The sequence below is a fragment of the Urocitellus parryii genome, chromosome 2 (assembly GCF_045843805.1).
Source record: "Urocitellus parryii isolate mUroPar1 chromosome 2, mUroPar1.hap1, whole genome shotgun sequence".
NCBI classification, from domain to species: domain Eukaryota; kingdom Metazoa; phylum Chordata; class Mammalia; order Rodentia; family Sciuridae; genus Urocitellus; species Urocitellus parryii.
In genome coordinates, this window is record NC_135532.1 from 180,296,904 (window position 1) to 180,323,435 (window position 26,532).

The 26,532-nt window shown below is 37.9% G+C and overlaps 1 protein-coding gene across 1 annotated transcript in view; it reads left to right on the forward strand.

Moving 5' to 3' along the window:
- The first annotated feature begins 328 nt into the window (after positions 1-328).
- P3h2 (prolyl 3-hydroxylase 2) overlaps positions 329-26,532 on the forward strand; it is a 158,566-nt gene continuing 132,362 nt past the window's right edge. The window contains exon 1 of the mRNA XM_026389344.2: positions 329-928. Coding sequence (XP_026245129.2) covers positions 458-928 — 471 coding nt within the window. The 5' untranslated portion in view covers positions 329-457. The remainder of the gene's footprint in view (positions 929-26,532) is intronic.

The window sequence follows — 26,532 nt, forward strand, 5'->3', positions numbered from 1 at the left end:
ATGAACACATTCCAGAAAATGACTAAGACCCGAACCTCACTAAAACATTTTTTTTTTAACTATAGAAAAAAGAATAATAATACCGGCTTCTGCAACCTAGAGAACCCACGTGTAAAGCTCCTCCCCCGGGTTTGGCCACAAGCGGCGCTAGCCCTCTGCCTGGCACTTGTGTGCGGCCCCAGTCTGGCAACCCTGCGGCTGCGGCTGGAAAGCCTGGGAGCGCGGCTTTCGGAGGCTCGGGCAGCAGGAGGAGCGTGTGAGCTGTGGGCGTCCCTTTAAGAGCGGCGGGACGGGCAGAGCCTCCGCCTCTCTGTCCAGGGAGCGCCGGGCGGTCACCTGGGGCTGTCGGGCAGCCAGATCTGGCTGCGGTACTGGCGCGCTTGCCTGCGGAGTTGGGAGACGGACCCCGTCGCGAGGTGCCGCGGAGCCGCCTCGCAGCGGCTCTCTGCTGCGGAAGATGCAGGAGCGCATCTGGGCGTCGCTGCTGCTGCTGCTGCTGCTGCTGCTACCGCCGCCGCTGTGTGGCGGCCCCCCGGACAGCCGGCGCCAGGAACTAGAGCCTGAGCGCGGGCCTCTGCAGCCCTTCGACCTGCTCTACGCCAGCGGCGTGGCTGCCTATTACAACGGGGACTACGAGCAAGCGGTGCGCGACTTGGAATCAGCGCTGCTCAGCCACCGGCGCCTGCGGGAAATCCGCACACGCTGTGCCCGCCACTGCGCCGTGCGCCGCCCTCTCGTGCCCCCCGGTGCCGGCCCCGGGGCCGAGCTGCCCTTCTTTCGCGCCTTGCTGGAGCGGGCGCGCTGCTACCGCAGCTGTGAGAGCCAGCGCCTCGGGGGACCCGTGTCCCGACACCGAGTCAGTGAGGATGTGCGCAGCGACTTTCAGCGCAGAGTGCCCTACAACTACCTGCAGCGGGCCTACATCAAGGTACCCTGGCGCTGGCGTTTCCACACCTAAGGCTCCCTGTGGCTCTCAGATGTGCTCTTGAGTCCTCGGGTTATCTTGGTATTGCACTGCTTTGCAATCTTTCAGAGTGGATTTCTTAAGCATCTGTCTCATGTTTATGAATCTTGACATCTATTAGCCCAAACTTTGTAACCAATACTAGATGAACTTGGGCAAGTCTTTCTCTGTCTCTTCTTCTCTCTAAACATTAACTTTACTCTCAAAAACAGGGCCGTACTGATTGGATAATATTTAAAGCACTCATTTAATACAGCTGGGTCTATAATAAGCTTTCTTCTCAATAATTCTTGGTATATACCCATTCCCATCTCTGTCTCCTCTCCCTCACCAGCACTATACTCGAGTCTGCATCTCTTCTGGTAAGTTTAACAGAATGTGTTTTCAAGATAGCAGAGTTAAAAGTAAATGTGTTCCTAAACAAATGATTTTTTTTTCTCTCTCTCTCTTATAAAAAAAGTAAAGTTCCAGGTTACAGAGAACAAATGATAGGGGGAGGTGGAGCTCTGAGGGACTATCTCATTAAAATTATCCACAAGTCCTTATTTTTTTTTTCCCTCCTTTGATGGAAGTCTTCCAGTTCCTGAAGTTTTACATTGGACTGGATTACTCGACATCAGATGCCCAGGGCTCTTATCTTTGTGTACTTAACATCCATGAAGTTAGTGTCCGGAGGAATACACTGTAAATTGGTTTTATTTCCGACATCCACAATTTTGAAGATCTGGATGCTTCAGCGGAGAGAATTTAGAATGAATTCCTCACACCTGCCCACTCACCCATGTTACTCCAAATTTACACACTTTCTCCTCACTCCTGACATTCTGTTTCAGTATAGCAATGTTTCTTCCCAGCTGTTGGACGAGGGGCAGCTCAGGGAGTTGATTGGTAGTGCTACAGATGGACCAGGCTACATTTCTAAGGAGAAGAAAATATACATCATGTTCCAACATCGACATGCCTTTAGCATTGACATGCCTTTGAAGCTTATCCCACAGGTCTATGCTATCACTGGCCATAGGCTCTCAGGTTTACAACTGTCAGGAGTTTTGAAGTCTCAACTGAGACTTTAAACTCTCAGTGTGCAGTTTGTAGCTTAGGTCCTGGGGCTCACTAGATTAGTGCCTTGGGCAGGAAAGGAGAAGAAAGCCCAAATGCTTTCCAAGACTTGTCTCTTACTTGCTTGTGCCTCCTATTGGATTTGCTAAGACATATATAAAGTATAACCCTCCTTTCTTTTAAGTGAGTGGCAGTTTGGAATTTTTGTCTTCCAAAAATCAGTCAATTCTGGACAGAGAGGGCATCTTGAGTACCTGACAGCAAAGAGATCCCCCCAGCAGAATGTGGGTTCTGTAGCATGGTCTTCCGGGGAGTCTCAGAAGTGAGAGGTTGGCCATCTTGCTGATGATTTGTTCACACGTATTGGACAAATTTTCCTTTCTCAGGTCTGGGGAAGGAATGCATATTCATGTTTGGGCATATAAAAATAACCATGAGGTAAATGTCAATATGTGGGTTTCTTTAGTTCTATAATTATGTTTGCTACACTATGAATGTTAACATTTGTCAGCCAATCCCGAGCTCCCGTACCCTGGTTGGAGGTCAAAGAAGGTGAAGACATAGATTTAACAGGACTCAAACATTTGCAATTAATTGTTTATAAGAACAAGGCACACATGGACCCTGATGTGGTTGTAGTAATGGGCATTGTCTGATGAACCAATGATGTTGAAGAAATCCTTTCATAAATATTTGGCATCATCTGTTCATTTATGCTCTACTAGTAATATTTCTAGGGGCAGAAGCAGGCTTCCATTTCACCTCCACTCTGATGGGCAAAGTCTCTTGGTTGCATATAATTGATAATCTCTTAAGAAGGAAATATTTTTATCCATTTGGAAATTTGTTTTGAATGGCTGGAGTTCGTTGACATCTAAAAGATGCTTCATCATAGTTCTTTCCTCACCCGCATCCTCTAAAAATTCTACAATTTTAGTTTTGCTTGCTGTCCAGGGGACTTTACATAAAAACAATACATATCAGCATTTGAGACTAAAACAAACCTCATAAATGTAAAAGAACATTCTCAGGCTTTGACATTTCTGGATTCTGGGGTGTTCACTCACTGATAGGATGAGTTCCTTACACGTACTTGGGTCTGATCATGGTGCCTTGTATTGTTGAATTACTTTTGCCATCAGTGATCTGGTTTGTAGTTAAAAGTAAAATCCTAGGCCAAATTTAATTCAGTGAGGATTGGAAGTCTTCATAGAGCTAAAAAATACAGTTATTTTTAGCTAGGAAGTTTACAAACTGCAGAAGGTCTTAGGAGTTATTGCTTCTCCCCAAAATCATGGTTACTGAGCCACCAATGGAAACAGATTCTTTATGCTGGTATGTTGGAAATGGAGGATTGAAAATTGTGATATTGAGACTCATGAGTGAGATTTCTTTTTGCACAGAAAGTAATTCCCGGAAAAGGAAAGGAGCTTACTCAGTATCATGTCTGTGGTAGCAGAGCAGTCTGAGTTGATGCAATGAGCATGGGCCTGGGAGTTAGGAACGCAGGCTCTGTCAATAGATACTGGATCCAGTGCTTGCCCTGCTATGCCCTCAGCCGGTGGGATCGCCTCAGGTTCCAAAGGATGCTGCATTCCCCAGGGCTCTCCTTATGCCAGATTTGGACAGCTCCAGGGATGAGTTGAGTAAATCCTTGTCCTGTCTGATTACAGACAACACTTTTCTCTGAAGGCCTGCTCCATAGACTCTTCCTTGAGGCCTGGCATGTTGGGAATTTGCCTGAACAGTTATGAGGCAGCAGTTCTGCCTGGCTCCTAGCCTCACCCTTTTGGTGTGTGTGTTAAGGCAGGGTGAAACTCTTCAAACTTGATTTTATCATTTCAGATTATAAGATATAATTCATGCTCCACAGTCTAAAACCTAAGGAATAGCTTTTATTGTAGTTTCTGCTGAAAAACTTTCAGTAAGTTTCCCTTACTGCTAAACAACGCCCACATAGTTTAATTCAGTTTCAGTTCCACTCAAATTCCTCAGTTCTATCTCCCCAACTCTGCTACCTTCCAGCCAAAGGGAACAGCATCTGACTTTCTTGCATCTTTTGTCCTTGTTATTCTTCTTGGGAAGCCTACAGGCTCTGGATTAGGATAGATAAGAGACTAAACTAAGGTCTACCTTCTCCAATCTAGCTGCATGACTGTGAATACAGTACATAAGCTTTTTGAGCTTTAGTCTTCTTATCTGCAAAATGGGGAAATAATAGGACTCCTTGTGTGGTTTAGGTTAAGTTTAACAGATGACTGATGTCAAGTGCCCAAAACAGGGCCTGTTCCCAGCAAACATTAGATATGTGTTTATTCTTATTACTAGTTACAGTGGTAGCTTTTCCTCTTCCTTCTTTACATGTTCAAATCATAACTATCCTAACATAAACATACCTATCTCTATGAGGCATTCCTGACTCCCTTTGCAATTCCCAGAAGTTCATCTTATTTCCCTTTTCTGAATATGCACAGCAGGAAATTTGTGCCTCTTCTCTCATTTTTTCTTTCATTTTTAACATTACTTTGGGAAAATTGGTATATCTGTTCTCAGTTATGTGAGCTCCTTGAAATCAAGAATGACCTTAGTTATTTTTGCATCTCGAAAGTAGGGACTCCCAGATCTGGGTGATTATTAGATGGAACTATTATTTGTAATATCTGGGGCATTAAATATGATTTAAAATTAGTGCTTTATTAGGGTCAGTAGGTCTCAGTTGGGTCATCAACAACCATATTCCTTCCAAATATCTCAGCTGGGATCGTAGGTGTAAATACTCAATATTGTGTGTTGAATGAATCATAGCATGGTTCTATTTTCATGAAATAGTGTTAAAATTTCTGTGTGGTGGCAGAAAGTTTTTATTACATCAATTGTGTGGATTCCTGGCTGGTTAATTGGGAGAGAAAGTTACAGGAGTGTGGACTGTGGACATCTCACTGTTTCCTTCTTGCAAGTTCTGGCTAATGTGGCAGTCTCCTGCCTATCCTCTCCAGGTTTTTTTTTGTTTGTTTTGTTTTTTTTGTATTTTAGTTCATATTATTTAAAATTGTGCTTCAGAAAATACTTGGCACATTTTACTTGTTTTATGTACATTTGTGGAATTTAAACAGATGTAAGAGAGAGATTTTCTTATCTGTGTCCTTGATAATTATAAATTGTTTGAAAGTGTCTGCTCTTTTCTCCCCTTGTTGCTAGCCTTTTAAGAAAAACATACAAACTGGTGGTGTTTTTTCCTTTTTTTTTTAAAAAAAAAACTAAAGTTAGCTTTTTCCTGCATGTTTTGTTGCTTGTATTAGTGTTTGTGCCATTTGGCTTTTGTTATTCTTCTTGGGACTAAAAGGAGGGAAAAAAAGGAAATGGAATTTAGTCAATTCTCTCTCCCTCCCAGAATCATCTTCCCCAAATCCCTTTATCTTGGCCATTATCAATTTTATTAGTGGTTGGTAGAAAAAGAAAAAGGTAAACTCAGATTATTTCCTCACTCTAATTCTGCTTACTGACTGCTTTCGCCTTTCTAGAAGGAATGCCTTAAAAGAGAAATTGAAAACTCAGACAACTGTCTCATACAGATCCTGTGTTGCTCCGGAACCCCTAATTGAACTATTTTTTACCTGTTTGTTGAATTATTTCAAATAAGAAGTTGATTTTGTCTTCCTGAAATAGCTGTTCTGAAATTATTCTAATGGATATTTCCTCAGGAGATGAGACTTTTTTCTCTCACACATAATTGAATCATCTTTGTGCTTGAATCATCAAAATGTACTAGTCACCTTATTATGTCCCACTCCTTGGGAAGGAAACCTGGGAGATGCTTTGTCTTGCCAGTTCCTGGGTCCATTGTGCTGGAATCACAGTTGTTTCCTCATTGGGATTGTCCATCTTCGGGCTGGTCATCTCTTTATCACTCATCCAGTTTCTTATAAATACTAAGTGTCATGGAGGCTTGATTCAATTAGATGAGAGCAGCAAACAACTGTTTACACCCTTTCTCCCTTTTCTGCCAGAAGAATCAGGGATTCCTTTATAGATTTTAATAAAGGAAAATGATAAACCCCTCTCTCTCTCTCTCTCTCTCTCTCTCTCTCTCTCTCTCTCTCTCTCACAGATCCCATCTCTGATAATCAAATGGATGCTATCACAAAATTTTCTCATTCCATCAACTCCAAAGAGGTCACTACGTGAAATTCTTTTAGAAATGTTTGATACAATGTCACCTTGCTTTATGGGTGAGATTTGATAAATGTGAAAGGTGAGCAGGGTCATCTATAAAGATAAGTCTTTGAATTTGGCATAATAGTGGTTCTTTTGGTTCCAAGGAATTGATTTATCTATGGGTTACTTAGAAGCATACGTCTTTCGGAGGAAAGGGACTCCGCAAGAGCATCTTCAAGTGCAATGATGAATTTGGGGCAATGAAGTAAGAATGAGAAAGTGAGGGTAACTGTTTTGTTCAAAAAATGTAATTTAGCAAGTGTAGAATTGGCAGTTATTGGAACTATAAACAATTCTGTATCTTGAAGGAGTCCCAAAGATATTGAAGAAATCTGTCGCTACTACTTTACACATGATACCCCTGGCCTCAGATTGACAAATCAAGGAGGGTCAGCAGTGGGGCTGTGTCCAGAATGCAGGTATTTTAAGTTATAGTCCTGAACTCTAGCTAAACTGCATGGAGAGGGCATGACTGCCTCACAGGGGTGATCTGTTGAGTCAGTGGTGCAGGAAGGCCTTGAGTGAACTGGTGGCCTTTGCAGGAAGAGAGAACCCAAGTCCCATCTTCCCATAATACCCCATCCATCCTGCATTTTCATTCACATGGTACGTAGGCCATTCAGCCAAGAGTCACAGTCGTCTGGTGGAAAATTTTGCGTTTCTCATTAGGAACAATAATTCCTCTCTCTTTTTTTTTTTTTCCACTCAGCTTTCTTCTATAATTCTTTTTCTGTCTCTTAATTCATCCTCCCTTTCCTGCTGCCTGACTTTCTGGCGATGTAATTTTTACCAGACAGATCTGGCCATCATTTGCCAAATGACCCAGACCAATCTTTAAAAAAGATGATTTGGAGTCAGCCTCCTGGGTGGTATGCCTATGTGCTGTGTGAGATTTTCTATTTTTAGTATCGAAGGGGACTACCAGAAGAGGCTGGTTTCACCTGATCATACTCTTTTCTGCTTTACTGTGCTGTGTAGATTCCTATACTTACTTCCTTGCTTTTTCTTCAACTCCATCCCTACATTGCCCTGTTGGTGGTCTACACAGCACGAATACCTCTGAAAAGGAGGGAGTTCGGCTGATCATTGGGGAAAGAGAAAAGAAGATACTGGTAGAAGCAAGGTCAGAGTTCTGGTTATGATAAAATGAAAACCATGAGCTTATTTAATTTAATAAAGAGTCACGAGCATCTGTGTCTTTAAAATGCTTTTAGGTTCCATTTCCTTGCATGTGTTGACAATGGATTGGAGGAAGATTTTCTCCAGCTCCCTATTTTTCTGCAGCTGCTCCCTGCCTTATCATGAAACGTTTTTGCTCCATCATCCCATTTTACATATGGGAAGACAAAACCCGATGAAGAATTAAGTTTCTCACAATTTAATGTGTTTAATAGAAGAGCTAGCATTAGAATTCAAGAATCCAGAATCCCTTTCACCTCTGTGACATTGCCATTGATCACTATTTTCAAGAGCCATGCCAAAATAGGCTCCCTATCCTCAGTGAACTTACCTTTAATAAATACAGGATTTTAAATGACACATGATTTATAATACAAGACCACAGAGGAAAAGTGTTAACTATGATGCAATTTATAGGACTTTTTTTTTTCTTTCCACTTCTACCTATTCATTAATGATAAGTGAAGTAACTTAACCTTAGAAATAGTAACTATTTCAGTCAGTCCCTTGTTCTGTGGCTGGCCTTCTTTTGTGACTTCCTGTAAATCAAGGTGGCTGGACCAGCATAATGATTTAGGTTCCTCAAGCTGTGTGACTCTGAGATGGAGGCTGTTAAGGATAGCGTTTATGCTGAGATAGATGCATCAGGGAAGGAGTTGAATTAGATGGCCTGTGTCAGTTCATAAAATTCTGTCTATCCATGAAATTTCATAAGAAGGGAAGAGTTACATCCAAATAGTGAATAGGAAGAAGAACCACAAACAGGTTTTGTGGGTGATATTAAAATGGGTCTATTTTACAGAGGTAGATGCTAGTTTCCAAATAAGTGTTTTAGATATAAAGATGAAAGCTGTAATGGAAGCTCTATGTAAAATAGATTGAGATGGAGCCCCTCTGGTGGAATAGAGGAGGTATTCATCCCCCTCATCTCCTCATCTTTCTGATGCACCCACATTTATGGGACATGAGAATTTCAGCCATGTAGCCAGGTGAGGTGGTACTCACTTGTAACCTCAGGTACTTGGGAGGCTGAGACAGAGGGATCAGCCTTTGCAACTTAGTGAGACCCTGTCTCAAATAAAAAAAGGATGGGGGCTGTAACTTAGTGGTAGAGCAATTCTCAGTAAAAAAAAATATTAAAAAAATAATAAAATAAAAATATTAAAGAATAAAAGCATCCAATTTTTACAAAAAGAAAATACACCCCTCCCCCCAAATAATTGAGTTTATCCTGGAGTTTAATGGAGAATCCAGCATTAGAATTCAAGGACTGTGGGCTGGGTGTGTGGTGCAGTGGTAGAGCACTTGCCTTGCATGTGTGAGGCTCTCAAAACACACACATGCAAACACCAAAGAATAAAATAAAATAAAATCATCTCAACTAACACCTCTATGCCATTGCTATTATTTCTAAGACACACACTGAAAATACAAACTCTATAATTTTAAAATGAAACATATAGCATGCCACTTACATTATCTGCTAAGGGAAAGAAGCCCTGAAAAAAAAAAAAAAAAAAAAAAAAACCATCAGCTCATGCAACGATATTCCTTACACTGCTCCTCTACCTATTTCTAAGAAAACTTCACAGCTATAATCTAAGTCGATGCTAGTGCTGTTTCCCAGTAAGTCTAATGAAAATGAATGAGACAGAGAATAGTCTTTGGAAGAAAACTGAAGGAATAAGAGCCAGAAAAAGGAAGATCCAATAAGTCAGAATTTCCAGAAGTTTAGGGCTGTCATAATGATCCTGCTGGAATTCATTATGTGTAAGTAATGGATTCAGTTTTTGTGCAAGGAACAGAACACTACTGTTGTTTGTAGGGTAGTTTCACGGGGACCCTGGAAAGGAATGAGTAAGAGCAAAAGGTATAATAAAATAAATGAACACAAAACAAAGAAACTGCGAACAAACCCTGAAACACAGGAAAGTTGTTTGAGCCAAATTTGATTTATGCTTCTTGCTCGAATGCTAAATGTTTAGCTTTAATTCTGCCAAGATCATTAGGCTTGCATGGAGAAATCAACATTCAGTGAAGAATCTGGTCACAGAGAATTACCTTAATACCAGATTTGATTGTCTATCAAAATGCTTTCAAATGATAATATCAAAGACTCATCTGATAGACCATACAAATTATTTCCCACTGAAGCAAGACTTGGTTCTTCATAATATTTTTAAAATAAAATATAGGATTAGCATTTGATTCTAAAACAGGGCTTTTATAAAATGTCTCCAGGGGCAAAGACTTTCACAGTCATCATTGTTTCTGTAGGTTTTCCAAGGGCTCAATTAAACAGTGAAGTCTGCAAATTTTCAGCTCAGTAAGTACATAAGCCAGCTAGAGTTTCTCAACCTTGGTGAATATTTCAGGGTGAATAATTGTTTGCTGTGGCATACTTTATTGTGAATTTTAGGATGGTTAGCAAAATCACCAGCCTTTAGTGCCTAGATACCAGTAGCAACACCTTCCTGCACCCAAATAGTGATGATGAAAAATATTTCTGTGTATTGCAGGGTGCTCCTGGAAAGTCAGAAATCACCCAATGTAAACCAGCGATATAAACATTTAGCCATATTTAAGATGAGTGGACATCAAATTAGATGAGCACAATTCAAGTTTCAGACAGTCTATACTGGATGACAATCTGCTCATTGATGAATAATGATATGAAAAATTTCAGCTTTAACTTGATGTCTTTGACAAGAGGAAGTCTATGGGAAATAGAGCCTCTCTCCCAGATGCAATGTACTGTGCTTATATCTTGTATCTGGACCTCCATGGCTATACTAGTTTAGTTTGTAGAAAAGATCAGAGGATCAGGCTCTGCTCTGTTTATTGTCCCAACATGACAGAACAGGTTGCTTTAGCAATGCAAAATAACACCTCTTAGTTGTAAGCTCTCAACTCCAGAATTAATATATTTCTCATTCAACTTGGATAGTACCCAAACCCAGTCATTTATTTATTTATTTTTTTAGCAAGCCAAATACAGATTTCTTGAAGTTGAAGGTGGGAGTAGCATTCCATAAGGTAGAGTAGAGTGGGCGGAGCAAGAAAGAGGCTCAAAGCCCTCATGTTTGGAAATTAGTGTCTTATACACTGAGCTCTGAGGCATTCATTCTCTTTCCTATACAGACTTGATTGAAGACCTTAGCTCCCATTGGTTACCTTATGATACCTCATTAAAATAGTGTCCAGTTTACTCCCATTGGTTACTTTAAAAAAACCTAATTAGCATACTATCCACTTTACCCCTACCGGGTCATTTTAGAATACTGAAGCTATGGTGGGAATTATGGGTGATAAGTCTCAGGGACCAGAGTTGTCATGGTAATGGGACTAATTGTAGATAGGGAGATGAATTATCATGATAATGAGTTATCATGATGACTCATCTCCCTGTTTTGTCCTCCAGGCATTTTTATTGTACCCTGCCTCTGCCATCTTGATGTCCCTGAACTCCTCTCCTAACATTTACCTCTGAGAGATGTGATTCTAAATTTCGTTTTGTAAACCGAGTTATTTAAAAGTAGTCCACTGCAAGCCTTCTTAGGTGTCTTGAAGTTAGCTCTGTATCACATACAGTTTTAGGGATTGGCTTATCTTAAATAAGAAAATGTCAATTTATAGAAAGTCTTGGAATTAGGGAAATTAAGAAGAGATCAGAGGAAAGAAGAAATGAGACAGAAGTCAGAGAGGTGGGCGGGGTAGGGAGGAAGGGTGAGTGTGGATGTCAAAGAGAGATAGAGAGGAGAAAGGATGGAGAGATGATAAACAAAAATGAAGTAAAGAAAAGCAAGAGCAATTAAATTTAAGCCCACGCAGAGTCTCAGGCATGAAAGGAAGCTGCCCAAAACAAAACTTGGAGTTTGCACAGTCTGATTTCAATGTCTCTGTAATAAAACCAGTGAGTCAAGAGCAGATGTTGTTCTTTCTTCAGTCTTTTATCACCCGCACATCCAAACTCCATTGAGGCACTTCTGCCCTGGTAAAGTTTAGGGGCCACAGAGCCAGTCCCTATCTTCAGTGAAGGAAAAGAAAAGAACCCTCCTGGGGAGACTCCACACACACAGCATTGAGAATCTACCAAATGAGGTGATCCCCATCCAAAAAACAACACAGAAGCAGAAAGAATGCCAATAGAAAATGTCAACTGCTAATTTACACTAAATTATACTGCTTTCAGCAGTTACAGAATATATTGAACCCTTTTAGATGTAATCTCGGTTAGGCCATAGAGATACAAAGATGAATGAAAGTCTTTCCAACTACTTTAAGTACGTCGAAGTCCATTGAGTGAAACAAATGTGTATATAGCTAAACTATTCACCCTTCAGATGAGACAGGGACACTCCTTGGTAGTTATGCAGTGGCAGTTCAGGGATCATTTCCATTAAAGCAATGGAAAAGATGAAAATTTTATGGTTTAAGAGAAATGCCAGTTGAAATCCTAGTAATTTTTAATATTTTTATAGGGAAAAAATAATCAAGACTGCTGGAAAAATAGATGATACAACATTGAATTAATTTAATCACAAGTGTAAGCATTTTTAAGAACACATTTATTTCATATTTTAAAAATGTATAATATCCTGAATGTTGAAAAGTCAGTGTATTGCAGTAATGAATAAAACAATGGCTTTTTGGGAGTTTTGTTACTAATTATACTTATAAAGCATATTACCTGAAAGCTAAGTTCAAATGAATTGTAGTTTTAGTGACTTTTTATATTTGTTTAGGGAAATGTCATTTTGCCATTTGAGGTTCTTTGAAATTGTAGGTTTAGCTTAATTTTTCCTTTTATCGTTTTCCAACTTTTCTTCTTTGTGTCTCAGTTTCTGTCTTTTTGAAAACAACAATCACACAACTTACAGGGTTGATGAAAGAATAAAATGAGGAAATATTGATGACATTCATTTATGAAAGATAAGCATTGATAGAGTTGAGGGAAGAGAAAAGGGAGGAATTGAAATCCCGTTAACAGACTAAATCACATATGTCATGAAGGAGCCACAAGAAGAAAATCTTTCGTTACTTCACACAGCTGAAATGTGTCAAGGAATTTTCCTGCTTCATCCAGAATAGCTTGTTGATTTTTTTTTTAATTTCAAAAGGTAAAAATGTATTAGGAAAGACATTAAGTACATTAAAAGAATCTTTTCTGTGTTGCATGAAGAATCAATCCAAAAACACACATATAGCAATTATTAAACTTTGAAAATCATATTGTATTATCTTTTTGATACATTTTATTTGAATAATAGTTTATAAAGAAACCTGAAATGACATTCACTTTAACAAACTTGTAAAGTCGCTGAAAACAAGCACTTGGACATAGTTCGGTTTGAGACAGTATATTTTGTAACTATAATTTTAGTAATAATAGGTATTATTTATTAATTATTATTGTTCTAGGAATTGTTTTATAAGCTTTACATAAATTTTCTTATCATAATTTTATGAAAAGCCTAACACAGATTCTTCTGTAATCTTCATTTTGCAATAGGATATTAAAGTTTGAATGGTTAAATAAAATGCTGGATTTTACACTGCTAGTGAGTAACAGAGTTGAAATCTGAATGTGGGTTTTTCTGATCACAAAATATGAGTTCTCATGCACTTTTCAAAGCATGGATTTTGACATCACATATGATATTTGTCAAAATGTCTACTTTTTATTAGCTTTATGATACTAGAAAATCTTTTTTGTGTGAACCTGAGTTTTCTATCTATAAAATGAATGGGCTAATTCTACCAACTTCACATCACATGGTTCTTGTGAGAAGTTAATTAAAAAAAAAAAAGATTGTTTCTTGCCTCATAGCCTCTAGCAGAGCATGAACTTGTGAGCAAAGATGAAGGGCCAAACAGTTATTTAGAAAAGTACATTGTGATAAATGGAGACTATAATTACACATTCAGTAGGCACGGAAACCCAGAGGACACTCCTAGAGTTGAGCCTTTTTAATTTGAGATACTGGCTTCAAGTTTAACACTCCTCACTTGGGAGTACAGATTTACCAGCTGCTTCACCATGAAGCTAAAACAGAAATGATCCTCTTAGTGGGCACCTGGGATCGTTTGCCACGTTAAGAAAAATGCTTTTGCTCTCTTCTCCATTTTATTTTTCCATCCTCTGATTTTAAGTTTTCCTTGAGATTGTGGCCTTTGATTTTTTTTTTAAAGTGGACTCTGTTCAAACACATTCCAGACCTATTCTGTTTCATATTACAAGATAAAATCTTTTCCCATGGACCAACACATCTTGGGAATTTTAAATCCCTTTAAGTTTCTTTTCCACCCTCATCTCATGTACCCATGGGAGATGGTGTAGGTTTGGAATCAACATCTTCTTACAGACACCAAGAATGAAATTGCTTTTTGGACAACTGGAAGGTAAATGGAAAAGTAAATTAAAAAAAAAATCTAGGAATCAAGAATCTAGGCTCCATCTCCAGTTCTGTCACTGTTTTCTATAGCCCTGGAGGGTCTCCATTTGGAAAAGGGCAGCTTGGAATCAGATGGTTTATAAGAACTCTTCTGCATCTGCCAGCCTGAGATTCTGATATTCTTCAGTGCACTGGTACAAGAAGCCAGCAATCAACCCATGGAAAAAGAAAATTGATGAGATAGTAATATAAGGAATGTGAGGTGCAATGGGGATAAAAGAATTTTGAGAGGTTTCAGGGGAAAAAAAGTGACTCCAGTAACTTCTCCTATGACTGATGTTGGTCTTTGCTTTTGGACAGTGAATTTCTTTAAAGTAAAATTTGAAAAGAAGTTACACTGCTATTTAATTTGATGGTATTTTGAGGATAAGATGAACTAGACTGTGTTTAAAAGTGACAAGATAAAGATTCAAACCAGATTATATGAGAAACAGTTGAAATAGGGATGAGTAGACTAACCTAGACGACAAGGGACAATAAGTAACATCTAAATCATCACTTGGGACAATTCTTGATCTTAATAACATTGAGTGAAGCTATAGGTCCAAGTAACAGAAGTTACAAGAAACAAGATCATGGTCTAGTAAGAAAGATGACTTTTCCTAACATGAACAGCTGTTCTAAGATATAATAGGAAGCCCCAAAGGAATGTGTTCAAACTTGAGTCAAATGCCTAACAATGAGGTTATATTTAAGGTTCAGGCACTAACATGATGTTGAAATAGATGAAGTTTTCTAATGAAGACTCAACTCCCTGATTTTATGAAGTGAAAATTTGTCTTTTACCCACACATGGGATCATTAAGACTTTTTTTTTTTTTAATTGAAAATGTCCTACAGTTCATCTTCTTTTCTGATTCTGGTTGATATAATCTTAGACCGGAGCCATCGGCCCACTATCTATAAATAATTTACATAATACAAAAAAATAGTGCACAAGGTACAAAGTTTCTTAAAATGCACATTCAGGAATATGTATTCACAGAATATTTAGTGGTAACAGGATTCGTGTGGATCGTCAGCATCTATCCTCTGACTTCTGCCTGAAGTCTTTCTGATCTAGCATCTGAAATGAATTTAGTATGGTTACAGAGAAACACTGGAAGATTTCAGTTAAATCTATTATAACTGAACAGTATATCCGTGCTTGGAATTGAGGATATGGAGGGAATATCTCTTAGCAAGCACAGCATAATATGCTAAGAAAAAGTCCCATTTACAGAGGCTTTGCAGTTCTCTTGTGCATTGCTTCATTTGTGTGTTGTTCAGGGGAAAGTCTAAAACCTGGAGCTATTCTACAGAGTAGTGTGATTCTCAAATCTTTCAACTAGTGTTAATTTTGGTCAGTCTTATAATGGATTGCTGGGTGTCATCCCAAGACATCATATTTAAGAATATTTACAATATACTGAATATTTTTAAATTAAATATTGCTAAAGAAATGTGCCAACGATATTAATATATAAAATATTATTAAGGAATATTTAAAGAATCTCTTTATCCAAAATTCTTCCCACACTCTCTAATTGGGATAAGGTAGAATATCTGCTATTAGCACTTAAAAAGAGGTGAGGACTGGGATTTAGCTCAGTGACAAAACATGTGCCTTGTATTTGCAAATCCCTGGGTTCAACTCCAGTTCCCACCCCCACCTCCCCCCCCAAAAAAAAGACAAAAAAAAAGGAGGTGTGAGTGATTGGGAGTTCAAGGCAAGGCAAGGGGAGTGACTAGAAATCCAGGCTCTCTGGACATCAAGCTAGCACTAAGTTGTTTGGGGACTTAGAGCTTTCCCCATGTTGTATGGCTTTAGTACAGCATATACTGTAGAAATGTTTTTGTTCTGCCATGCCCAGCTTTTCCTGATCCTTTGACTAGAAAGACCATACTTTTGGGAATGATTCTTTTTTTTTTTTTTTTTTTTTTTCTTTTCCTGCTGCTATTGGTTGAGACTGCCAAGTTGCAGGCTTCTCTGAACTCAGTCTGGAATATACATAAGACCAAAAGGAAACCTGGGAATCTCACCAGTATGTTCTTTAAGTGCCAAGTCCATCTTTTTCTTTTCCATTTTAGGGTTTTCCTGTGGATGTTGTATTATGTTGAGAGTTTTTTGTCATGCTTTAGAGAAAGTCTAGGGGAAAAATGAGTTTACTCCATCTTTTTCAGAACCAGAATCTTCATGCAGACCCTAAATAATTGTTAGATAATGGTGGTGGTGATGACAGAGATGTTCCATACTCTGGAAAAGACTTGATTTAAGAACTCTTGCAGAGCTTTGTTACCAATATTTTACCAAGAAAGGGTACTAAAAAGCCTTTCTGATTTTTAATACAATTCTCTAGTGAACTTTCTGTTCCCACCATTAAATCAGTCCTAACTAGATCAACTGAATTATGCTGCAGTTCATGTCAAGTTGTTCAGAGTATTGTTTTCCACTTCCACTTGTGAAGTAGGTCTGAAAAAGTCTTGCCAAGTGCATGCCTGTACTCCCAAGGACTCAGGAGGCTGAGGCATGAAGATCATGAGTTCAAAGCCAGCTTCAGCAATGGGGAGGCCTTAAGCAACTCAGTGAGACCCTGTCTCTAAATAAAATGTAAAATAATAAGATATAAAATAGGACTATGGATGTGGCTCGGTGGTCGAGTGCCCCTGAGTTCAATCCTGATACCAAAAAAAAAAAAAAAAAAAAAAAAAGTCTCAGTACCCTTGCTGAATTGCAGTCAGCTTGCCTTTTCACTTAAATATAGATCCGTAAAGGAGGCTTCTCTGGAGGACAGTAATGTAATTTTTTATATATAAATAAATGTTTAATCATTCTAGTCTATTTTTTCCAATAGGATATTTAGCAAAGAATTACAAGTAGGCCACAATGACATACCCCTATGGTCACAGCTACTTGGGAGGCTGAGGTAGGGGGATTTTTTGAGTCCAGGAGGTTGAGACCAACCTGGGCAATGTGATGAGAGCCATTTCAAAAAGGAAACAAAACAATAACAACAACAAAGATTTACCTAATATGTTACAATGAGAAAACAACTTACTTAGAATTTGGAATAAGAAAAAAAAAGTGCTCCTAAATAGTGTTTTCTTTTTGTTGACTGTCTCAGCATTCTCATAGTCAATATACCCTAAATTCCAGATTACTATTAGTGTATGACCTAAATATTCAAGTATGTCTGCCTTCAATATTTGAATCTTGCGCTTGGTAGAAACTCAATACTATATATTTGGTCTATTTGAATGATCTTTTCTTCTAGAACATTGATTTTTCCCTGTGATCTTCTGTAGAGTTAGGTATTCAAAAATACCTAAATAATTGAAAAATTATGCACCTTTATCTTAATTATTTAAAGATAGCTCTTTCATGGGATAGCAACTTTGTAGGTCAACTTATTAGTCACATCAGGTTGAGTGCAGCAGCAGGAGTTAGGAAATGTTGGCTCTAATTTTTACTGTGCCACTAAGTATAGTGCTTTATGACAGTTCACCTCTTTTGGCGTCATTGTCTTCATTTATATTTCTTTTTATTTTATGTAGTTCTGGGGATCAAACACAGGACCTTGCACATGCTAAGCAAGCAACCTATTGCTGACTTATAACCCCAGCCCATGTCCATGTATAAAACGAAGTGATTCAAATATATAATCTTGGAAATCTCTACCAGCTTTAATATATTTTAATATTTGGTAAAACATTTTCTATGATAAACAAATTTATTAAATGTTAGTGAACTGTGAGTCTCAGAAATTTGCTCCTCAGTTTGGTCTTCATAAATTCTAGCATTCTACCCTCCACACTAAAATTGTAATATTAAGATACTAATATTTAAGCTTAGTCAATACAAAACATTGAAAATACCAGAGAAGAAAGCCATTTGGGCAAGTACTTTGCAATCATGGAAATAGTCTTTTGTAGCAGAATTGGTGTTCTGAAGAAATATTTTGTTCCCATCAACTTAATTAAAAAACCAGCCACAATACCTTTTCTCCTTAACTTCAGCATTAGCAAAAGTATTGAATTTGCTACATAGTTCTTCAGACTCCACTGTAAGATGGTACAAGCCAATGGTTAAGATTCATGTTTATTCAAAATTGTCAGTAAGTCCTGTTATGGTAAATCAAGATCAGGAAATAAATTGCTGATACCAGCTGTTCTCTATGAATAAAGCAGTTTATGGATTGGCATTAAGGTAAGACTTCTTATTTGAAATGTGCTTTGTTTTTACTTACACACAAAATCAAACTTTTAATTTTAATTTAAGCCATTTTAATTTAAGCATAGATTGGTCCAACACACTTTTGTTCTGGTTCACACAGTACTGTGAATTAAACTGGAACAATAAAGATTTCCATGATGCATGTGCTTTTAGTGAAAAAGAAACAAGGAGTTATTTCATATTTCTCCCTATGATTTTTGTGGCCGTTCAAATAAAAAGTGGTATCTTTTACATCTGAACATGTGATAGCAGTGGTCCTTCTCCCATTACATGGTTGTATTATATTGTGTGATATGTTGCAGAATTATTTTTTAAATATTTATTTATTTTCTTAGTTGTAAGACACAATACCTTTATTTATTTATATGTGGTGCTGAGGATCGAACCCAGGGCCTTGCACGTACTAGGGGAGTGCTTTACTGCTGAGTCACAACCCCAGTCCCACAGAATTATTTGAAAATTGAATTTTTCAAGAATCCCATTCTTTTTCTTTTCAATCAAAATATGTGTTTAATGTTGAGGTACCTTTTATAAACTTCTAGACAGTAATATTTGTTGAAGCTATTTTCATTACAAAGAAGTGTAAGTTTGCAAAATGCCTTTCATTGTTTTACTAGTTATGTGATTTTCTAGGTCTAGTTTTTGTAACTATTAAGCTTCAGTGAATCACTAAGGAAGGATCTCTCTCTCTCCACCCTTCTCTCCATCTCTGTCTCTTTCTCTGAAAAATGGAGTTATTGCAAAGCATAACAATGGTAATAAAACTGCAAATTTCATAAAGACAAATAGCATTGCCTACATGGTATATAGTGAGCAAGATTAAATGCTCCTTTGTAACTAAGTGTCACCTATCAAGGAACACCCAGTGAATTCAGTAACCTTAAGAATACCATAATTTTTAAAGAATATAATGGGATTGCTTTGAAAAACATCATAAAGCTTGCTTTCAAATTTGTGAAATATATATGAACCAAATCATTTTGGAGTCTGAAACTGTCTCAATAAACCATGGGTGATTGATGTATTTTGAAAAACACTAATCTAGGGAAATAAGTGAGATAATGTTTAATGAAGTTGGGCAATTTACTTAATGTCTCTGTGCTTCTGTTTTCTCATTTGGGAGGGAGGGTTAAGTTATAATGGTATTGTGACAATTTCATTAATGAACACAAGTGAGTTATTTAGAATAGCGCTGGCTTGTAGTAAATACTTAGTAGATAATAATTGTTGCTGATGTTATTGTTATTTTCATTTTTTCTAATGGATGATCTGTAATTCTATCTCACATGAACTAAAGAGAATTATGATGATTGTTACAATTGTACAATTTTTTGTTGTAGAATAAAATTAACTCTATTTTCATTAGAACCTGAATTGTATACAATATAATTGTAAAATAATAAGATTGATCCCATAGGTCCCTACAAAAGACATTATTATTATTATTATTTTTGAAGTTCAGTTTCCCTTTCTGTAAAATGGGAACTCCTGATATTTATTATACTTATGGAACAAATTTGCAATAAGGACTGGGGAAAGTATTTTCAGTATGACCAAGTTCCTTACACTTTAATGTAAAAGTAAGGTTATGTCTCATTCATATAAGGATTTGTATCATTTATTAAATGTTTATAAATGAAAGACATTTATAAAATTACTTTTACTATATCAGTAAAATGTTTCTTTTTATTTTCCACTGCTTATTAAATTGCTTGTTTTTCCTTTAACAATGATAGACCCATGCTGGCCATAAAGCTTAATGATATACCCCAAAGTATTTTTCCAAATGCTTTCTAACTTACATAAATCAGATATGGGTAGTGTAGACATAAAAGAACATATGTCTAGAGTTCTTTTTGTCCTCAAAATGTGTAAGGCCTTTGACCTCCTTTGATACATTCCAGACCCAGGAATTCCTTTATCCTTGGGAGGTGGGGGGTGGAGGATGGAAACTTGCTTAAATCAACACTTGGAGCAGGAATTGTATGATAAGGGCAATGGTTAGAATATTTGCAGCTTCTTGTTTTGAATTCCTATGATAACATCAACTCCTCAAGATTATCTTGTAATCTGTGTGGGAAACCTAACAATAAGAATTGGGCCTTCAAGTAAGACTTTCCAGATAGGATGCATGAGGCAGAAAGAAGGGAAGTGGAAACCTGCTGTGGGTTCTGAGTTGGCCTCTAGTGAATAAGAGTCTCATTACTTTCCAAATAGTAGCAGGCACAGATGTGTGCACACGCACACACAAACAGCTGTTTTTTTCATGGGTATGAGTCAGTCTCTTTATTGTACTGTACGTGAGAAGCCAGCACTGTTACTTGTGATTTTCAAGTGTCAGTAAAGAATCAGGGTTGGGAAAATGAGGTTAGCTTCTTTCTTTGAAGTCACGCAGGACATTAGTGAGAATCAGTAGTACCTACATGTGTTTCTGTACTCAGTTTCTTGTACTGATTTTCTTTGTCTTTGAATAATGGGAATTACAAGGGGAATTAAGATAATCACCTCTCATGTTTGTATCATGCTAGGACATTTGCGAATGATGTTAACACAGACATCTTTACTTCATCATGCAAGCCCTGGGAGAAAGCTGTGATTCAGTGACTTCTAAAGTTAAACCCTGAGATTGGGGCAGAACTGAGATTCAGTAGAGGATTTCATACTCCAAGACCAGTGTTCTTGCCAAAATGTCACAGCTGCTATCTGTTCAGATTTGAAGTTCTTTGTAGACATGAAGCTATGAAACCAAACAAATTTCTATTTCAAAGCACTCATGAGGCTGTTTTTAATGTGTCTGTCTTTTTTGGTATGTTGTATTTCCAAACCAGAAGAAATTGCAAGTCATTTGCCATATTCTTTTTTTTTTTTTTTTGGTAAATATTTTTTTTCTAGTTGTTGATGGACCTTAATTTTACATATTTATATATGGTGCTGAGAATTGAACCCTTGCTAAGCAAGTGCTCTACCCCTGAGCTACAGCCCCAGCCCATTGCTGTATTCTTTGATATGTGGAGACCCTTAGACCTTGTTGGGTGTCTGTACTTGCTGACCTGGGATTGTCTTAGGAGAATCTGGGTATGAGAATACTCTTTCCAGCCAACCTGCCACAGTGGCACAATCAAGTATGGAATCATCCCAAAGCCTTTTCCATCTGAGGTGGAATCTGCACTTCCCTTTGCCTGTCTTGGTCCCTTTAGATATATTCCTGATTGTCCATTACATTTAGAGCAAATAACAGTTGTGTGACTCGAAGTCTATAGTCTGACTGTTGGTGTGTGTGTGTGCATTTGTAGACATTCAGTTTGTGCTGGGTGTAAACAACTACATACAGTGCTGGATTTCATCTCTGATCTAGCAAAGGACTCCCTGGTTTTCAGAATCTAAAATAGGACATTGAATGAAATGGGTTACAATTTCATGTGACTTTGTTGCTGTTGCTTTTTATGCTGAATGCAATTGCCTTTCTCTAAAGTTGTAATGAGTTAGAATTATTACTTGTTTTTGTTTGACAGTTTTTGCCTTAATTGGCTTATCTTCATGGACTTCGCCCTCTCTAACTGTTGCTTACTAGGAACCCAGGAGAAATTTGAATCTCTGCTCCTAAACTTTTGGATGAGATTTGTTATTCTTTCACCTTGGGGAATTTATAAGCAAAATGGTGAATCATCCTTTGTGGTGTATATATGGATTCATTCTTTAACATTTTAAAACTGTTTTTGCTCCTTAGGCTAAAACAATTTGGCTTTGAGACACTGTTCAGCTTCAAGCTCGTGTGTGTATAGCTCCATTGATATTGGGAAAGGTGTTTAATGTATCTAAGACTCTGTATTATCATCTGTAAAGTTGGTATAATAACAAATCTCAGTCTTCCTGTCTGCAAAATTTGAAACTCCGATATGGAAATTAACCAAGCTAATGCACAGAAATGCTTAGCAATGCCTGGCAAATCTTCAGCAAGATGCACCTGGTAGCAGTGCTGACAAAACTAATGGATATTGCTCTGGAAAACACTGGACTTATTTTTTTAGTAAATTTTCAAATTTGTGATATTGAGTACACTTGGGCTGGCTGTAGTAGGATTTCTTTTATATAACAGTATAATCATGGATTATTAATTGAGAAATCAGGATTCTTTCCTGGTCATGCTGTTTCTAACTGCATGAAGTTCGATCAATCATTTTAGTTCTATGATTACTGTCCCTGCGCCTACCCCCCAACACCCCAGGAAGAATAATACAATACTTCTACTTGGTGTCCTTCCTTGCCAGTATTATTGGGAACATTATTACAGGGGCTATGGTAAGTGCCAATTACAAAGTCATTTCTACTATGTATGCAGTATATATGTGTGTATTCATATTATCCCAGCGTTATCAGTTCCTATTTGGGGTAGGTCAGAATGTCAGAGCAACTCAGTACCCCACTGTTGTTGGTATATTGTTCTCAGGCACAACCAAATTGTTGCATCAGAGCTGTGACCTTGGGGCAGCCTTTCTAAGGCCACCATTGTCCCAATAATTGTGGAACTGTGCCTGACTTCTGTGGAAATTGCAGGGAAAATGTGAATCAGTGGGCTGTTTTACTTGGTTGCTAAATTTAGTTCACTGTTTCATAAATCAGGACAAATTTGTCCGGAATAATTCTGGTTGCTGTCAGCAACCAGGGTCATCAAATTGAAGGACATCAGATATGCAAGACAAATGGAAATAACTTCCCAGAGTAATTCCTCCTGTAAGAATCCCAAGGCTAGTTGCAGTCAAGAAAGCTAAATAAGAACTGTAGCTTGGAAGTTGGGATTTCCTGATTGTAATTCAAAACGGATGTGGATATAGATGTGAGGATGTGGTCCAAGCTTTTGCCTTCCTGGGTGGAAGGAAACTGGTATCAGTATTGAATTACTGGTTAGGATCCTTTCAATGTGTATATTTCCACTGTTCCGGTCAATAGAGTAGAGATTTAATTTTCCAAAGCAGTTCATCCTTAATTCAGGTTATACAGTATATCAGATTGTTAGCCATTGCTTTGCATCAATGTTTGTAAAAATATTTAGAATTAATCAATATTACTTCAGTTTGGGCTTGACAGCTCCATTTTTCTTCTTGGAAACAGAAGTGATAATAGTGAAAGGATTTGAGTTTTTCATCATGTAAAAAGGAAACCTAAATGACACCACAGAGATCTTTCAGTGAACCATAGGAACTTATAACATCTAATTTTTCCTTTTCATGGGATTTTTTTATTAAAGAGTTATGTGATGAATTTTGGGAAACTTGCAAAACAAACAAGCTTTTAAATTATTTCTAGTGTATCTGCTGTTCATCTTTGTGACAATGGTATTGAACGACACCCAACAAAACAGACAGGCACAGACACACACTCTAAATTGTAACACTTGCATTTTGCATTCCCACACTCCATCACATTCTCACTACCTACAGATCTGTCACCTACACTTTCAGCTTCTGGTTTGTACTTTGTCGTTGTCCTGGTGTTTTTTTTTCCCCCACTGTAGCTACTAACATCTGTGTATTCAACAGCTGCGAGGATATTGCTTTAATAGTTTTCCTTTGATTTTACCTGGATTTCTTTATTTAATTTTGCTCTTACTAGCTATCCAGATTCTCTGAACTTCCTTCCATGCTCTTCCCTCTTTTCTTTACCTTTCGGTCCACAACAATCCCCATGGTCAGTCTCTTGAGCTACTCTCTTGAGTATATGGCCATTTGCACTGCAGTAAAGATTGGCTACCACCCTTTTTTATAGCTTTGTGTCTCATCAAGTGTTTTAGTCAGCATTTTCACCTATGTGATGAGAAAACCTGACAAGAACAATTTTAGAGGCGGAAATGTTTACTTGGGGATCACGGTTTTGGAGATCTCAGTCCATAGATGACCATGTCCATTGCTTGGGCCTGAGGTGAGGCAGAATATCATGGCAGAAGTGTGTGGAGGAGGAAAGTAGCTCAGAACTTGGCAAGCAAGAAGCATAGAGAGACATGGACAAAATATAAACACCAAAGTATACCCCACCCCCCAATGACCCACTCCTCAGTCACACCCTACCTACCTACCTACAGTTACTGCCCAGTTAATCCATTCAAATGGATTAATGCACTGATTGGGTTAAGACTCTCATGACCCAATCATTGCACCTGTAAACTCTCTTGCATTGTCTCATGCATGAGCTTTTGGGGGACACCTCAATCTAAACCATAGGATCCAGCTTTACAGTGCTCAGTCTGTTCACTGAAATCTGCAGAGGGATGATACACAGCCAAACCTCTGCCTCTGCCACATCTCACCACTGTGAGATCACAGCTATGGTTTTAGAATTTTTGTTAGCAGTTTTCTGCTGTTTCTGCTGCTGCTTAATATGCTAACTCAGAGTGGATGTTCAGAATTATTATTGTCCTCAACTCTGTAACCCCTCATCCTCTGCATGACTTCATCTCTGACACTACTAAGGCAAACTGTAATGAGGAGTAGTATTTAGGGTGGAATGCTGGGAAAGGAGAGGAGAGGACACCTATCTGAGACACTAAGTATGCATAAGAAGGAAAACCTAAAGAAATGGCCTTAGCATTGACTCAGAGTTTCAGACCTTGGGTGGTTGATGAGTTGTGATTCCACAAACAGAAATAAGAAATAAAGGACAGGATGTGGAATAGGGAGGAAGGATGTTGTTTTTCCTTTGCTTCTTCTGTTCTGTTTGTCCTTAATGAAAGTCTCATTATTTGTGCTTAATTAACTTAAATAAAACTAAAAAAATCATTGCATGAAATGAACTTTCAAAATAATAGGGCACATACCAGAAAGACTAAAAAAAGTTCAGGTCGTGGCTTCCAGAAAACAATAATCCCCTTAATAATGATGGTTTAAGCTCTCTGGTGCTAGATAACTGGAATAGCATTCTGCCTTTGGGAAAAGGCCCTAAGTCCCTTACCCTTTTGTTTTTAAAAATAGCCATGTAAGTGAGATGCAGCTCTTAATGAGAATATTTTCTATATTTTGTGTCTTACTTTAAACGCCAGCTATATTGCCAAGTGACTGTCTCCTCAGAGTCATGCTTTTTAGCAAGCCAGATCGACAGAGCTGGTGATGAAGAGACACATGGCATTGGGGTAATTTGAGTATCATCTTGAGTATCAATACTTGTTGAATATCTTTGTGGCCCTTGTGTATCATTTCAACAGAACTTTCCCCTTCCATGGAGATATTGAGTGGCTAAGACTTACTGGAAGCAATTGTTAGCCTCAAACATGGCCCCATGTCTTGAATGACAAATGAATAGAACCTGGGATCCTGATTGTTCCTGTCCTCACACGTTATAAAGTGTTTTCTTCAATGTTCTAGTGTCTTTGTAACTTTGTATTTCCCACATCACAGAGATGCCAAAATATAAGAAACTGATCTTGAATTTCCAATGTGTCTTTGCTTTCAAACTCTTAGAATACTCCTTTCCTCTGCCAGTCTGTGTACTCTTCAAAAACTTCACTTCCCATCATTCTTTACAGAATTATAAAAATAGTCTATTTGTTAGGGATCTGTTTTGAGTGGAGTTGATTTGAAACTCTATTGTCATTTTTGAAGAAAATTTTCTAATACAAATATATGTGTGTGTATATTTATACATATATAACAAATATAAGTGTGTGTGTATATAATATACACACACACACAATATAACAAATATAAGTGTGTGTGTGTGTGTATAATATACACACACACACACACACACTTATATTTGTATTAGAAATATCTGCTGGATGTGATGGCACATGCCTATAATTCTAGATACTTGGACTGTAAGGCAGGAGGATCACAAGTTGGAAGCCAGCCCCAGGAACTTAATCAAGATCTGGCTCAAAATAAAAAATAAAAAGGACTAGGAACATAGCACAGTGGCAAAGGGTTCCTTAATTTAATCCCCAGTACCAAAACAACAGAATTAAATAAAACTAAATAATATCAAAATACTCTTGCAGATGTTAAGTTGTACCTTTTGCTAAACTAAGTTACTGCCTGTGCTATACCTATGTTGAAATAACATTTCCTTTCTTTTCTTAGATTGAGAAATAGCTCGTTGTATTACTTTTTAATGATGAATTTGAGAGAATCTTGAAGTTGAGTATATATATTTATTAAGTTACTGTCACAAATATGTTCACTTTGTGTTTCCACATGACAAACGTAACTCTTAGAACTACCTCTGTCAATATGAATTCTTTTTTTTTTTTTTTTTTTGGTACTGGGGATTAAACCCTAGGACCTTGTGCATGCTAGGTACGCAGTCTACCATGGAGCCACATCCCCAGGCCTTTAGTGTTTATTTTGAGACAGATTCCCACTAAGTTGCCCAATCTAGCCTCAAACCTGTGATCCTCCTGCCCCAGCCTCCTGAGTATCTGGGATCACAGGTGAGCACCTCCACACCTGGCAGTCTGAATT